Raw genomic sequence first — 15,629 nt, forward strand, 5'->3', positions numbered from 1 at the left:
ATTCTTATTTACAAAACTCTTTTCAATCGTAAAATAAATCTTTCGGTACAGTCATTCAGAAAAATCTACATCTTAATTAAGAGTTTTTCATGTGTGCATTATTATCTGTAAGGCAAAGGTGCTACACACAAAACACAACGCTAATTATTACGTATAAAATATAGTACAAATATTACACTAAAAACTAATACCCGTACAGTATCTTTGGTTTAAATAGGAAAGGAAGAACTTTTTTCTAACACACCACAATCCTGACCTGTCTTATACTGGAGACAATTATAAAATGTAAATCGTTCCTGCAAAATCTTTACGAACATTGCATAGCCGATATTAATAATTCAACGAAAATATCCATAAAAAAAGAACGGGAGAATAATTAAACCCAACGTCATGTTAAACCAAATAATATAACAACAAAACAGGACAGTCGAAGTTGAACTTATAAACAGTCATAACTCATAACTTAAGAACACCACAGTATCTTTCTAAACGCCTTTCTAAACTCCGGGTTAAAGATAGTATAGATCACAGGATTGAGAAAGGAGTTGATGTAACCGAGCCAAGTGGTGAGGATGAACACTGTGACTCCTGGAGAACAGTTCAGCCCGAATTTGGTGCAGAGGGCATCCAGTACTGAGCATGTGAAGAATGGCGCCCAGCAGAAAAGGAATACACCTGGAATAAATGTTACTGAATAATTCTATTGTTAGGTTAAAAAACAAAAATTCCTGTCAACACCATAAGTGCAATTTCATAAGATAGAAAATATCTTCAAGGGTATTTAATGATTTACGGTTAAACCGAGAATAATCTAATTTTAAATATTCTAGGGCTAATTAGGTACTTTTAATTAATTTTAATTACATAAACTGTATTTTAACTACTTTAAGTGAATTTGCAAAATACCAAAGCTTAGATTATGTCTACGTTAAAATGCTTTTTTTACGCGCCGTCCATTCATATCTCGATGATTTAGCAATTTTAACCCCTTGCCTAACGTCTATCCACGTTGTTTAATTAAAGCTTTAATCTTTTCTAAATTATTTTACACAAAAGCTTGTAACATCGATTTGTTGTAACAACCAACATAGTATGTGTTAAGTTACGAAGCGGATAGTTGTTCCGAAAAGGTCTAAAGATCCAATTTCACTGACCAGCCAAAGGGTCGTGTTAATTTATTTTACACTTATTTTTTAAGTAATCCGATAGTGTGAAAGGGGTTTAAAGGTTTATCCATTATATTGTTAATCTGAAAATACTGAAGGGTTTGCCCGTGTTAAATGAGTTTTCGCGGGTATCCTGTTTCTACTTTCTTTACAGGAATAGAAATAAAATCTAATCTAATCTTTAAATCTAAAATAATTCGCACAGAATTAGAGAAACAGCAAGAAAATATGTCAGTGTCAATCGTCGAAGTCGTCGACAAAGTTTATGAAAATAGTAGAAGAATTTCACCTACTAAAAAATATCTTTGTAATTTTTTTAAATCAATCGGTCGGTCTTTGATATTTTTGAACGTATATCTGCTCTGTTAGTTACTGTAACATTATTTAGTTGTTGAAATAAGGTCCAAGACTCTATTTAGCGTTTAAGGCTAGTACAAAACGACTAAAAATTAGGATGTAGCTGTCATCTTACCTTTAAAATCTATAATAGATTAAGTGAATCATAATCACCAACTCACCCAAAACAATGGCCAATGTCTGGGTTGCCTTCTTCTCCTTCTTAGCGAACGACTTGGCTCTCATCTTCCCCGCTCTATTTGCCCTGAATATCGTGAACCTGGCCGCTGATGCTGCTGACCTGAACCGTCTCCGGGGTGTGGTGATGAGCGAACTGTTGCTTAAGCGGCTGAGCTTTTTCCTGAACAAGTTTTTGGACAGTTAATAAAGCGTTAGAAGAAGAAGTTGAAAATAAATTCTTTGTACGAGTGTTTTATGTTATTGATGACAGATTTTGAAAATGATTATTTTTTAGAATGCCTGTGCACCCGAGGTAAAAATTTTATGAGCAATTTTAGTGAGGTAATGGAAACTTATTATTTATTAAGTATATATATTTCGAATATATCTTGTAATATAACACGTAATTTTATACCAAGTTACCAAAGGTATACGTGTCATTGTTTAACTGTGTTTTCACAAATGATAAACCGATAGCAAATGTGGATAAAATGACATATTGTTATTGTCATGCAAAATGCAAATATTCAACAATAGTATAATATTTTGCATAATAATTACATTCGAAACGCATTTGTTCTCTCGACTGTACAAAATTAACAAAGGCGGTTTAATTTTTACATGTACAATCGAGTGAAGAATATTACATTATTTCGTTGTCTGTTTTTTATTATTCAGTTTCATTGTATTGATGTTAATAAAAAACAGAAGCAACAATTTACAAACGATATCTTGTGAATACTAAATAAGTTAGGATGTATCTAAGTACAGATAAAGATGTCTAGACAGTTAGATCCTTTTGGGAGATGAGTCCTAAATTAATCAAAGCTTTGAACTAATCTTAATCACAACAATATTTTCGTATGTTGAGGGTCAAATGATAATATACTAGAAGAAAAGTTATTATCTGACATCTTTGTACATAAATACATATCATATATTTTATCATTTGTATTGACAAGCCAGAGGTCGTGGGTTCGATTCCCACCCGGGGCAAATATTTGTGTGATGAACATAGAATATGTTTGCTCTGTGTCTGGGTGTTAATTATTTATATAAGTATTTATTTAAAATAATATAATATGTATTATGTATGTTTATCAGCTTAGTGTGGGATCAGATCGTGCCGTGTGTGAAAATTGTCCTGAAATATTTATTTATTTATAATTTGTATTGTCTCTCCTAAAGCTCACATCTATCAAACTAAAATCATTTAGTGCAATAAGCAGAAAGAATATGCAAGAATTATGCATCAAACTAATAACAATAAAGGACTATATAGAACTCCATTACAACAATAATATCATTATCTGCTCGTTGTTTTATTATATTTCTACGTTCACCAACCATAAATACCTAAGTAACTCAGGCCACAACAGTATAAAAACAAAGAGCATTATTATTTTTCTTAATAGGTAGCGTCAGACAGATAAATACAAAAAGCATTATAATTCTTTATTAATCTGTTAAATAAATATGTATTTCTGTCACGACTGTACACAATTAGGAGACATTATTCCATAAGTGGCCACCAGATGGCGGATCATTCTTCATGCTAAAGGAAATGGTACTTTTTGCGTTGAAAGGAATTACGATTGCGTTGTGATTCGACCGCTTCATTGGCGGGAATTCGGGATGATTTCAATTTTAAATTTTCGTTCTAATGGCGCTTTGATTTTGCAGGAAAACTATGAACAACTAGATTTCCGCCCGCGGCTTCGCCCGCGTTTTCAAAGGAAAACCCGCATAGTTCCCGTTCCCGTGGGATTTCCGGGATAAAACCTATCCTATGTGTTAATCCAAGTTACCCTCTATATGTGTGCTAAATTTCATTGTAATCGGTTCAGTAGTTTTTACGTGAAAGAGTAACAAACATCCATACATCCATACATCCATACATCCATACATCCATAAATCCTTACAATCTTTCGCCTTTATAATAGTACTAGATTTCCGCCCGCGGCTTCGCCCGCGTTTTCAAAGGAAAACCCGCATAGTTCCCGTTCCCGTGGGATTTCCGGGATAAAACCTATCCTATGTGTTAATCCAAGTTACCCTCTATATGTGTGCTAAATTTCATTGTAATCGGTTCAGTAGTTTTTACGTGAAAGAGTAACAAACATCCATACATCCATACATCCATACATTTATACATCCATAAATCCTTACAAACTTTCGCCTTTATAATAGTATTAAGATTAAGATGTTAGATCATATAATATGTTTTATTATGTATCTGTATACCTACATACATAATAAAATCACGCGCGGTTTCACCCGTGAACGATACCGCGTCCAAAATCAACTTAGTTACGTAATTTTTTTCCAAATTAAGTCTATTTAATGAGTAATGATGCTTTATTACCTATAAATTAATAACTTTTTTGTGTAAATAAAATACTCTTTAATTTAACGAAATTCATTGGATCAGTTACCTACGGTGCATTTACATCAAACGAATATAAATAAATAAATAATAAATAAATAAAATTTATTTAATTCAGGCCACATAGCCCATAAAGTGTTAGTAAAATCTTATCCTAGTGTTAGTATTACAATTACCTATTACCTACATACATTTATTACTACAGCTTAATTTACAAATCCAATGCTTACTGATGATATTATCCGAATAATTTAACACAGAATTAAATTTAATATAGAGCTTAGAGCTAGAGCAAGAGCATTCTTCGTGATCTTTTAGTGCAAACGAATACTCGTATTCAGTGTTTGTTTAGTATTAGAACATTGGATAGAATCTTTTGGAATGCAGAATTTGACATATTGGGGTTAGAATGAGCATTCGCTAGTTTGATGTTAATGCACCGTTAGGCTAGTTTTAATTAAGATTGTTATGAACGAAGCACTGAAGGAAAAATGATTAATGAAACAAAACATACACCAAAATCACAAACATATTTAATAAATGAGGCAATATTTCACATCCAGTAACATGCGACTCACTTCAACTCCGGTTTCCTCTCCTCCCGTTTCCCGGGGGAGGGAGGGGGGGAGTGCTCTCTGTCCACGTCCATGTTGGAAGGCACGTAACCAGAGTCGTTATTGGTGTTCGGATCCACCATTGGAATCGGGGACGCTAGGTTCGCCATTATTCTGGAAATTTATAGGTTATTAAGATATTATGGTGCATAATTGAATAAAAATAGCGAATGTACAGAAATAATACAAGTTTTAATTGTAAGCTTGGCTAGAAATAAGTTTTAATTAAAGTCTCCTAATGAATAATTTGTGGAATCGGTTTGTAATTAACGCTTATGTACTTTTTCTAATCAATTTGACCTGATAATAATTTTGTAGGGGCTTGTTATGTGCGGGTGTAATAAAAGATGAATAACTACGCAAAGGTTATATGTTCTTAACTACATACATTTATTCGTATGTAATTAATATTCAACCTATGCGACCAACCCGCGTCCCGACAAGCCCGTTACTGTCTATGCATAACGCACAAACTGTTTATATACGAGTTACCGTGTGAACCTATGGTGTGAACTTTCTTAGTAGGTACTACACTTGAAATTCGGTAACTCGTAAATTGGCTTGTCGTCGCTACAATTTTAATAAGTACTGCTCCGCTTGCCTTTATAATAATAAAAACTTATTAAAACAGAAGTAACATAAAATTCTTTAATAAGAAATCAGTTTAGCAGTTTTAAGCCTTTAATTAACCAATTAACCAACACATACATGATCAAAATATGTAATATTGCCTGTTTATAACATTATTATTTTATTATAATAATGCTTCTTTCTGACTTACAGGCCTGTCTCCTCCACTACAGCAGCCAGCATGAACCGCGCTGATCTGGTGTGCGCCAAATCATCTGGGTATACTCCCATCTCTGATTTGTCATAACTGCGAAATAATACATCATTATTTAATATCGTTATATTATTTTCTCACGTAAATCATGAGAAAACCTCCTTTCAAGTTTAAATAGACGCTATTAATTTTTCCCGTAGCATTTAAGAAGGCGTTCCGGAGAATAAAAAACACAAAAATTGCAAATTCGTTTCAACTAGTAAATTCAAATTTCAAATTCAAACATTTTATTCCATAAACATGGCTACAATTCTGATGTTATAGAAAAACAACAACTAGAGCTTGATGAAAATTCATACAAATACATTTCACTTAAAATTAAGTGTAACTGTGATCACCTATTAATTAGGTATATGTTCTGTTACTCTCAAATATTTGATTTACAATCTTATATAAAAGTGGGTTTTCCTTTAACTATACGCGGGTGAAGCCGCGGGCGAAAAGCTAGTACGTTACATAAATACAATACTCACTTGTCATCATCATCATCATTACTCCCAGAGGCTGTGTTTGTCGGTCTGTCTTCCAACGTCACATCGTACCGGTGCGTCTGCGCAACATTCTCTATGATCACCGCTGCTGGCCCAGAGGATATTGCAGAACTTATGGTGGATGATGTCTTGGCTGTGCGCTGCTTTTTCGCGCGCTGCCGGATCGCCTGGAAGCGAGAGATGATTTGAAAACTATCTATGTTATTAATATCTTAAAAAGAAGATAACTGCAAAATCGTCTAGTGGGATGAGGGACCTTAGGCTAATAATAGCTAAGCTCCCTCATCGCACTAGACGATTTTAAATGTCTAAAGGCATGTTCCAAATGGAGGAAAATGTAAGAAATTTGCAAAATTAGTATCGATTTAAACTGCATTCAATTTCGCGCAGTGTGCTCTACGCGCTATATAAAAATTAAAAACAATGTTGTTTTCAATTTTATTGGCAATCAACTTTTTTTTTCTTTAAATATTTCATATTGTATTCTGCTTTACGAATTCCTGGTAAAATTCCTTTAATATTCAGATCATTAAATGGTTAAGTGCGACCCAAACTTTTCGAAGTTTCATTAAATATTCAGTCTCGTGTTAAGCAAACCGCGGGTGGTTAGTAAAATAAGCCTGAATTGACTAGACCTAAGAAATATAGCGCTCTATTAAGCTCATATTCCAAATATTATAAAACGAACACGGAGATATTATAATATTACAATTTATTGCTCACGATATGAAAATGTCGTGACAAACGGGCCTAGTTCCCAAGTCCAATTTATGGATAACTAGCGGTCCGCCCCGGCTTCGCCCGTGGTACATAATATTTACGTTTTCTCTACATAAAAACCATCCTCGTACTTCAAGGAACATAATAAAAAAAGAATTATCGAAATCGGTTCAGCCGTTCTCGAGTTATGCGCTTACCAACACATTTTGCGATTCATTTTTATATATAAGAAGATTAAAATGTAATATTAACTTTATTGCATTTAATTTAGTTTTATTTAGTAGCTTATTTAAAAGCCCAAATTCTTACAAGCTGCCTTTTGCTAAACAAAAATTGAATTTATATGCTACTACAATAACGATAATTTTTAGTTTAAATATTACCTCATAATAAAAAAAAGTGTGTGCGTGTAACCTTTACGCGCGATTGAAGTAAAACGCACATGTCTTAGATCATTAAGTAATGGATGGAGCACGCTGGCAAATGTTCTAACTAAACTTTCTGCCGGTTTTGGTGCGGGGAGGGTAACTCACACTTTGAAACACAATCACACATTCACAAAAATAATTTGTGTCTTTACAAACTCAAACTATTACAAAATGGACAGACTAGCATGTTTTTGCACACATACATCGATTACACAGAAAAATCTCTATACATATACGTAATAATACAATCGCTCTAAAGGGATGTAACCATATCGATATTACAAAAATAATAATTTTGTTGAAATTAGAAATAACATTAATATTATATTCATAAAAAATACTACACAGGTCATTTGTAACGTTTTCATCATTATTATATGCATACGAAAAAACAATAAAACGCCATTTTATTTGTATTTGAATATGTATTTATTCAACACATCACATATTATATTCAATAAAATAAATATCGGTCCAGAAATTTTTATTATTTCTGTACCGAGGTGTCCATTCTGATTTTCTCCCACAGCATTCAATCCACCTTAGCCTTAAAGCAGGATTTTTTGTAAATCTGAAATATACGCAATATTCGTACATACATATAAACAAAGTAGCTGCTCCGCGCGGTTTCACCCCCGTGGCTCCACTCCTGTTGGTCGTAGCGTGATGATATATACCTTCCTCGATAAATGGGCTATCTAACACCGAAAGAATTTTTCAAATCGGACCAGTAGTTCCCGAGAATAGCGCGTTCAAACAAACAAACAAACAAACTCTTCAGCTTTATAATATTAGTATAGATTACATAATAGAAAGGTTACAAGATTAACATTACAAAAAAACGGCTAAATGCGAGTCGGACTCGCGCACGAAGGGTTCCGACTTCCGTACCATTAAAATGTTCTGCCAGTTAAAAGTAACCGAGCGTAAATTTTAATAAATATATACAAGACTTACAAAATAAACATTATACTTCTTTTTATGCAGTTGTGTAAAATTTTAATATAATAAAGATTAATTCTCATCTCATTTCAAATTATACTTAGAAAAATATTTTTTTATCGACGTTCAAGTTAAAAGCAGTCCGTCACTAAGAAAGTCGTAAAAATTTACGACCTTTTAAGCGACGAGTTTTTAAATTCAACTCTATCACTAAGTTCATAAAGATTAAATTTGAATTTCTCTTCAAGATAGTCTCGCTACATCACTTTATAGTCTCGTGGGGAGTGCGGTTCAATATCGCGTTCTAAATTCAACTTTATCGCTTAGTTCATAAAGATTAAATTTGTATATTTTCTCTTCAAGATAGTCTCGCTACATCACTTTATAGTCTCGTGGGGAGTGCGGTTCAATATCGCGTTCTAAATTCAACTTTATCTCTTAGTTCATAAAGATTAAATTTGTATATTTTCTTTCCATGATAGTCTCGTGAGGCCGCATCAATGATCGAGTACACACATGACTCGATTATTTGTCTTGATCATATCGCTAAACGATACATCGACGATTATTAGAAATTGCATTTAATTAGAAATGTACGTTAAAAAAATAAAAAAATATACACAAATGAAAGGTTATTCCATCTTTTTTAATATTCGACATGTTTGAATTGCTTCTGCAAGACTTGACAGTGCAAAACGGCATTTTTAGCGGAGCACTCGCAGACGTCCTTTCGATGTTTTACGAATACGCAGAGTGTTCGTAATCGATTACGCAAGTAGTTTTTATGAAAGCATAAGATTTTTCAATTCGAATAATCTTATACCTCGGCAAAAGGGGAAACGCCTGCGTGTGTTATCCATTACTTAATGATCTAAGGCACATGTCAATACCTATAACCTTGTTATTGAATATTATAAAATGTCGCAATTGTCAGAAAATTTATTTTTAATTTACTTATTTTAAAAGTAACTAATAAATAAACAAGTATATTTAGAGATTTTCAAAAAATTTTGCAATTTAAAATAATGTTTTTAAAACTGTTGAATTTTTCATTCACTTTGCTATTCACAATTGATCCGTTTGAAAATTTGAAAATAAATAATCCTATCCTAATTGATTATGATATTTGCCACTAGCTGGCGTATAAGTCAAGAAGCGTGTAGTATATGACATATACTTACAACCAATCAGAATTATTATTTTTAAATGGCGGAAACTACATAGCGTTACTTCCGTCAGAAAAAAAATCTGAGTTACTCCCTAGTCGCGCCTAAAGAAGTTTTACTTCAAATATATATGTCTAGGAAAGGGTCTCTATAATTACTAGATACATATGCAACACTTAATTATTGAGATTTATTTCAATGGTATAATATAAAGCAAGTATATACGATAGAACATAATATTGTAATACTGTGATAGAACTGTAATTATAACCCTTATTCCACCTGATCTAATTATTAAATCATAAGTAAAGATTTCGTCCTAAACCCTTATGTTTTAGAGGTCCTGGGTCTGTACTGAATTATGTATGTAAGGTTTGTAATTCTGAATAATTAATGGTAAGTCTCTATAGTGTGAATTTCAATGTGAGTGCTTGTAATGTTAAGTAAGGCTTTGTATAAATTAAACATAAGGTATTGTATTAAAATTGGCGTTATTTGACTATAGTTTTAAATATTATTAGCGGTTTCACCCGCATTTCTCCGCTCCTGTTGGTCTTAGCGAGATGATATATAGCCTATAGCCTTCCTCGATCAATGGGCTATCCTAGCACTGAAAGAATTTTTCAAATAAGACCAGCAGTTCCTGAGATTAGCGCGTTAAAACAAACAATTAAACAAACTCTTCAGCTTTATAATATTAGTACAGATATATAACTAGCTTTCCGCCCGCGGCTTCGCCCCCTTTGTCTAAAACTTAATAAATTATAGATATATATTAAAAACTTCCTTTTGAATTACTCTAGGTATTCATAAAAAAATCCGTTGCGTAGTTAGTTGTTGTAATAGGCAAATATTATAATCTGTATTTTGGTTATTGTATAGTCTGTATGGTATTGCTGTAAACTGCAATTGTCTTTGCCCTCCTCCTGTCTCTGTGGTTCGTGGTGTAATGTCGTGTGCGCACAATGTAGTTTGTAATAAAGTATTATAAAAATAAAGATAATTTATCAGGATCCACAAGTTGTGTTTCAATATACAATTATTTCAACAGTAGTTTTAAAGATTTAAGCATACATAGGGACATAGGGTAGAAGAAGTAAGTGTAGAAGTTGTTTTATACTATGTAGTGATAGTAATTATTGTTAATTAAAGTATCCCATTATGGCACACAATATCGTAATTATTATTAAGATTTATGATTATGATTGCCCGTGATTTTATGTTATTACTTAGCTTAATTGCTTGTTTCAGCATTAGCTGCTCGCAAAATTCTAATAAAAATCAGTTCAGTCATTTCAAATAGGTATTAGCCGAAGAAAACATATTTAAATTTCTATGTATCGCTACGATTTAAGTGGACAGGAAAATCCAAAACACCTGTTTTGTTTTATTCACTCTTTTTCACTGATCCTGCACACTATTTACTTTTTCCTAATAGATTTTTTGGAGCTTTCAGTTAAGTTTTGATACGCGATAGATTCGGTTTTATCTATTTGTTTATAAAAGCAATAATTTTCTATCACTATCCGTACCTCTGGTGAGATATGCAGTAAAAAAGAAATAATCGAAATGTTAACTCTTGCTTTAATTTATTTTATGGTCCATCAAGCAATTTTTAATTAACATTTAAAAATTTACCTCAAACTACTGTTGTGTTCACGAAATTAATTAAATTAAATTCACAACGTTATAAAATACGAACGAATCATATTTTTTTTTCTATAAAATGTTACCTACACACTTAAGTTTAATTATTGTGCATAATTACATTGAGATAATATTACTACGTATGGAGGAGACACGAACAAAATCTGTGCGCCATTTTTTTGCTCTAACTAAGTTTTAAAAATTATTATCTAGTTAGGTACTTACCGATGAAAAGTTATGTTAGTCACTTTTCCGTATTATTTGTGCAATATCGTAACACACACGAAGGCATATTTGATGCGTTTCACTTTAAAACAAATAAAAAATGAGCGTGCAGTTAAGCCATATGGCTTATGTTGAGCGGAACATAAGTGATGTAGGCGGTGTCGTCTCCATATGTATATCTCAATGCACAATTATTTAAAATTTAATATTAATTATTCACGTTATTTCATACAACACGGACGAAGTAGCTTCTTGTGTAGGTATATTTAAGCAGAAAAACACCTTTTCCGTGTATAAAGAATGAAAATAATATCAATAAAGGCAAGGAAAATATTCAAAGAGTCCAAATTAAGAAAATTGAGAATCTTTACATTGAAAATGGGACGAATTCCGGATCAAGCATACTTCCAATAATATATTATTTTGGCGGAACGGAAAAAACGCACAAGGAATATTAATCGATCCCTTATACATGGTGTTCTAATTTTGGAAAAAAATTTAGTGTAACATTTTATCGTTACATTTTTCCGTTACGCGCCATCTTGATTCGACGTATTTCCGTAAAATTGCAAATAGTAAATTATTTTTTGAAAAATAAGGTCATAAAGAAGTTTCACTTCTTACGTGTGTACACTAGTACTCGCACACATTTTTTTAAATACTTTTCTATGTACTCAAATGCGTTTATAGGAATATCAAATATGGTCTTGAAAACTACATGTTTGGACCATCGTCTAATAATATAGTTTGAATATATTATTGCCAAAAAGCTATTATTACTTTTATATTAAAGTCCTATGTAAAAAGAAAAACGCCTTATATTGGAATGTCTAAACGTCGAATTTATTTAACTTGGGTACAGATTTCGTCATAACAATAGCGCAAATCACAGCTATGTTCCTGGAAAAATACTCTGTATTGGAAATAAAACTTTGAAATTGGCAAAACACGATCACAAACAGCTCTAGAGCGATTCGCAATACACCTTCCACAAGTAAGAACTATTCTACACGTGTAAAATCAACGTCCAATATAAGAAACTTCGATGCTTTGAGATCGTAAATCTAAAACCACGAGTGCAAGCAGCAGCCTGAAGTAATAACGCCAAAATAGGCGGCAGAATTTCAAATTCTAGAATATTAGGTATTCCCTTTACCGTCAACGTTTTCCCTTGTCACCGAAAAATTGGCTTTGTTATTTTTAGAACACCCTGTATAGCAGAAAGTGGGTCATACAGCAAAGGAACGGGAAGAATAACGGAAGTGCACATGACAAGCACAAATCATGAAACACTCCTCAAAGGGCTTATTGCCATCTTATTGTGCGAGGGCCTTATATTATCTGCTATTCTCTGCGAGCTGATAACTAGGGCTGTGGTCCGGGAGCCAGCAGCAGATTTTATGACCAAGTTCCTCTCAAGCGGTAATTAGTAAAATGCATCAAAGTATAGTATTATGAAGCCTCGTGAACGTCAGCTGGAGCTCGGTTGGGGGGAAGAGCGGTTGTAGCCTCCCGTATCAGCTGACGGTTTTTCCACCAAGATACAGCCAGCTGACATATATATTTATCCACAGTTACATATAAGCTATCATCAGGTAAATTTTTGTTTGAGAGGAAATAACGGAAAATAAATTTTTCTTTAAATTTAACTTTCATGTTCGAGACACCAGCTGACGTATAATACACCATGTTGTAACCAGCTGAATATTTTTTTTCGTTGAGATATTGGGTTAGCTACAATTTGACAAATTTTTAGCTGAGAGGAAATGAATGAATGAATGTATTTTTTTTCCTATGTGCGTGGGAGGCTACAACCGCTCACCCCCCCAACCGAGCGCCAGCTGACGTTCACGAGGCTTTATAATACTATACTCTCATGCGTCTGACGAATTATCTCTTGAGAGGAAATAGTTAACCAAATTTGCACCTGGCTCCCTAACCACTGCCTGTATATAGTTTAAAAACTTAGATATTTAAATTTAATAATGTATATACTTAGATAAAAAGTATCGTTAAAGTTAGGTTATCTTTTATTATGAAGAAATAATTTATATTAATATTTCAATTTAACATATTCCTGAGTAGACTATCCGCACAGAATTTTCTTGTTTAATTTCCTCGATAAATGGGCTATCTTATACCGAAAGAAATTTTCAAATCGGACCAGTAGTTCCTGAGATTAGCGCGTTCAAACAAACAAACTCTTCAGCTTTATAAAATTAGTATAGATACAAATACACATACAAATATAGCACTGCAATTGACGAGTAAAAAGCTTTAATAAAACCAAAAATAATTAAGAATCTTATATCCATACTAATATTATAAATTCGAAAGTAACTCTGTCTGTCTGTCTGTTACTCAATCACGCCTTAACTACTGAACCAATTTGCATGAAATTTGGTATAGAGATATTTTGATACCCGAGAAAGGACATAGGCCACATTTTATTCCGAAATATGTACAATAATATTATGTAGTAGTTAATAATATCAAATCTTTTTTATTTCTTACTTTTCCGTTTTTGAAGTCGGTTGTTTTTAACGCAGTTATTTTTATTAAATACTTTTTAGTGTATTTTTCAACACGAATCAAACGAGCCCAAACTCGATAAAGTTGAGTCAATATATTACTGAGTTCCTATGGCCACCTTCCGATTCCATCATCAAATCAGCTTCATGTCATGATAATGTTTCATCGCTATCAAATTTACACACGTATTCAAAATTTCAGCTCAATCGGTTACCGGGAAGTGAATCAAAGTTACTTGCTACATATCAACTTAGTCATCGAGTACAGACAAAAATGCTCATAAAATAAAAACTACTGGGCCTATCCGAAAAAAAAAAAATTATGTGACCAAATCGACACCATCCCGCATCGAACAAAAAAAGAATCACGTAAATCGGTTCAGAAACCTCGGAGTAATCGGTGTACATACATAAAAAAAAAATATACCGGCCGAATTGATAACCGCATAAAATCGCATGGAGAGCTTAATTTTCATTAAAGGCTCTAATCGCACGGAAAGCTAAATTTTCACAAAAAAGCTCTAATCGCACGGAGAGCTTAATTTTCACAAAAAACTCTCATCGCACGGAGAGCTTAATTTTCACAAAAAGCTTTAATTGCACGGAAAGCATAATTTTCACAAAAAGCTCTAATCGCACGGAGCTTAATTTTCGCAAAAAGCTCTAATCGCACTGAAAGCTTAATTTTCACAAAAAGCTCTAATCGCACGGAGAGCTTAATTTTCACAAAAAGCTCTAATCGCATGGAGAGCTTAATTTTCATAAAAAGCTCTAATCGCACGGAAAGCTTTATATTCACAAAAAGCTCTATTCGCACGGAAAGCTTAATTTTCACAAAAAAGCTCTAATCGCATGGAGAGCTTAATTTTCACAAGAAGCTCTAATCACACAGAGAGCTTAATTTTCACAAGAAGCTCTAATCACACGGAGAGCTTAATTTTCATAAAAAGCTCTAATCGCACGGAAAGCTTAATATTCACTAAAAACTAATCGCATGGAGAGCTGAATTTTCACTAAAGGCTCTAATCGTACGGAGCTTAATTTTCACAAAAAGCTCTAATCGCACGGAGAGCTTAATTTTCACAAAAAGCTCTAATCGCATGGAGAGCTTAATTTTCACAAAAAGCTCATATCGCACGGAAAGCTTAATTTTCACAAAAAGCTCTAATCGCACGGAGAGCTTAATTTCCACATAGAGCTCTAATCCCATGGAGAGCTTAATTTTCACAAAAAGCTCTATTCGCACGGAAAGCTTAATTTTCACAAAAAAACTCTAATCGCACGGAGCTATATTTTCACAAAAAACTCTCATCGCACGGAGAGCTTAATTTTTCTCATTAAGCTCTAATCGCACGGAAAGCTTAATTTCCACAAAAAGCTCTAATCGCACGGAGAGCTTAATTTTCACAAAAAGCTCTAATCGTATGGAGAGCTTAATTTTCACAAAAAGCTCTATTCGCACGGAAAGCTAAATTTTCACAAAAAAGCTCTTAATCGCACGGAGAGCTTAATTTTCACAAAAAGCTCTAATCGCACGGAGAGTAATTTTCACAAAAGCTCTAATCGCACGGAGAGCTTAATTTTCACAAAAAGCTCTAATCGCATGGAGAGCTTAATTTTCACAAAAAGCTCTAATCGCACGGAGGCTTAATTTTCAAAAAAGCTATAATCGCACGGAGAGCTTAATTTTCATTGATGTAATTTCACTTATTTCGATGACATTTTAATGATTTTGAAATAAAAAATTGCGTATGGCACCTATTTAACAACGAAAAAAACGTCTTGCAATAACAAATTTATGTCTGATGGATCTATCTAAAGGTAAAAGATTAAAAATTACGCGTTAATAAATGACTTTAAATTACGGATATTTTCCTGTGCGCACTAATAAACGCAACCACTACCGCCAGCCAGACAGCGCGGACTCTAACCGAAATAGCAAGAGAAACAGTA

At 33.2% G+C, this 15,629-nt stretch overlaps 1 protein-coding gene across 1 annotated transcript in view; it reads right to left on the reverse strand.

Annotated features, from left to right (window-relative positions):
* The window catches only part of LOC149907303 (dopamine D2-like receptor), a 60,638-nt gene continuing 45,009 nt past the window's right edge, over positions 1-15,629 (reverse strand). The window contains exons 4-8 of the mRNA XM_090103776.1: positions 6,000-6,184; positions 5,464-5,559; positions 4,647-4,796; positions 1,685-1,863; positions 1-675 (exon numbers count right to left, since the gene is read on the reverse strand). Of these exons, the coding sequence (XP_089959902.1) occupies positions 464-675; positions 1,685-1,863; positions 4,647-4,796; positions 5,464-5,559; positions 6,000-6,184 (822 nt within the window). The 3' untranslated portion in view covers positions 1-463. The remainder of the gene's footprint in view (positions 676-1,684; positions 1,864-4,646; positions 4,797-5,463; positions 5,560-5,999; positions 6,185-15,629) is intronic.

Source organism: Colias eurytheme, chromosome 7 (assembly GCF_061535395.1).
Source record: "Colias eurytheme isolate Ceu_HAF_F1 chromosome 7, ilColEury1 Martin Lab GWU primary, whole genome shotgun sequence".
Classification (NCBI taxonomy): domain Eukaryota; kingdom Metazoa; phylum Arthropoda; class Insecta; order Lepidoptera; family Pieridae; genus Colias; species Colias eurytheme.